This window comes from Populus alba, chromosome 1, assembly GCF_005239225.2.
Source record: "Populus alba chromosome 1, ASM523922v2, whole genome shotgun sequence".
NCBI lineage: Eukaryota > Viridiplantae > Streptophyta > Magnoliopsida > Malpighiales > Salicaceae > Populus > Populus alba.
In genome coordinates this window covers 981,688-983,462 of record NC_133284.1, presented here as the reverse complement: position 1 = coordinate 983,462, position 1,775 = coordinate 981,688, and the positions used below count along the sequence as shown (strand labels likewise).

At 33.7% G+C, this 1,775-nt stretch overlaps 1 protein-coding gene across 1 annotated transcript; it reads right to left on the bottom strand.

Annotated features, from left to right (window-relative positions):
- Positions 1-427: 427 nt before the first annotated feature.
- On the bottom strand, positions 428-1,339 carry LOC118049765 (dirigent protein 19). The gene has a single exon (XM_035059863.2). It carries the CDS (start codon positions 1,128-1,130, stop codon positions 543-545), a length of 588 nt encoding a protein of 195 aa, XP_034915754.1. The 5' UTR covers positions 1,131-1,339; the 3' UTR covers positions 428-542.
- Between the last annotated feature and the right edge of the window lie 436 nt (positions 1,340-1,775).

Below are 1,775 nucleotides of genomic sequence, written 5' to 3'. Positions count from 1 at the left end.
TATTTTTTGAATAAAACAATAAATATAACAAGGATAGATTTTGAAAGTATAAAGATTTACTAAAAAATTATCTTATTATTTTATAATTATGTTTCTAGTTTTTTTAATCAAATATATTGGTATTCTATATTGGTATTTCTTTTAAAGATTTGGTTTTAAATTCAATGGAGAATTGCTTAAGAAAATAAGAATCAAGACCAGCGATAACAATAATGTTTATTACAATTATATAAACAACACATTACATGTGTTGATGGATCACATTAATTAGCATGCATGGATCATATCTAGATAGAATAAAATTGAATCAATATTGATTTTTTTTTTTATTGTTTTGTCTTTTAATTAATAATTCTCAAAGGAAAGTGTAAAAGCACTACAAGTACCGATCGACAGTGACAATTAATTCTCCCCACCAACATGGAAGTAATGATCAAAATTAAGTGGTCACCATTATTGGAAATAGATATATAATAGTACCTCATAAATTAAAGCAAGTAATTGAATAAAAACCAAGAAAAAGAGTTAAGAAAGGACAACCATCAATAATGAAAAACGTAGACATTATACTCAACTGTAGCGTCTCCTGTGGTCATGTCGAGCTTGTGAGTTCTCGCCTGAACATAACCTCTAGCAAACCGGAAAAGTCCGCTTCCTCCGATCACCGGCATCTCTCTCACCGTCGAGAACACTGCGTTCTTCCCTAGAACAGTAATAGTGCTACCATTATACTTACCTTCAATAAAAGCAAAGTTCATGGCCATCAATAACCCAATATCTTGTTGCGACGCTTGTGCATAAAACCCTTGTGCCCTTCCGACCAGCTTTGAGCTCATTTCAGGCCCTAAGGTTAATGGGTTATCGATCATTCTCACTAACCCAAAGGCTGTTCTTGATGTGTTCGATGGTGGTGGCACAACTTGGACGGCGCTGGGGTTCTGGCCAGTAAGGATGTCATGCCAATATAACTTGAAGTGGCTTAGCTTTTCTTTCTTGAGCCCTAGTAGCTTCCTGTCCAAACTTCTCACAAATTCATGGCCCTGGTCTCCGGTGACCAAGATCGTGGCAAAGGAAGAGAGGAGTAAGAGAGTGATGAACTTGGAAGCAAGGACGGGAACTGATCTAGCCATGGAGTAAATTATGGGAATTGAAAAACTTGGGAAAATATCTTAGCGGGGTGATGTTGGGGTAGCTGGTGTATGCCTAAAACTTGTATATATAGTGAATTTTGCATAAATTCTTCCAGAACTGGTGATCTACTATTATGCAACCTTTTTTTTTCTTTCTGTCACTGTGGTTACCAACCACAAACTTTTCGTGACTGACTTCCGCTGCCATATATATTGATGTCTTGATGATGTTAAGAAAAAAAAAACAGAGAGGAAAAAAGTGGATTAGTTTTCTTAAGAGTTAATGACTTGAAATTAAGGTTATGAATGCTTGGTTCTATACTGGATATGTTACTGTTTGTATTTTATTTCAGTAATTTTGATTTAAAAATATTTAGTTAGTACGTACTATTTATAAAATATTTCAGTTTTTTTAATTATTGCTTGGTTCTATATTTATGGCTCTATATAATATTCCGAGTTTTGGCATGACAACAAAGGTGTATAGATGGATTTTTCTCAAAATCATGTGGAAATATATGGTAACATATCAGTGCTAGATTTGGAAAGGTCCCCCACCAATCTAGGTTTTGTAAATGTATCATTTTCAGGAGTGTTGCTTTTCAATATATTTTAAAGGTATATTTTACTTTTAAAAAATATTTT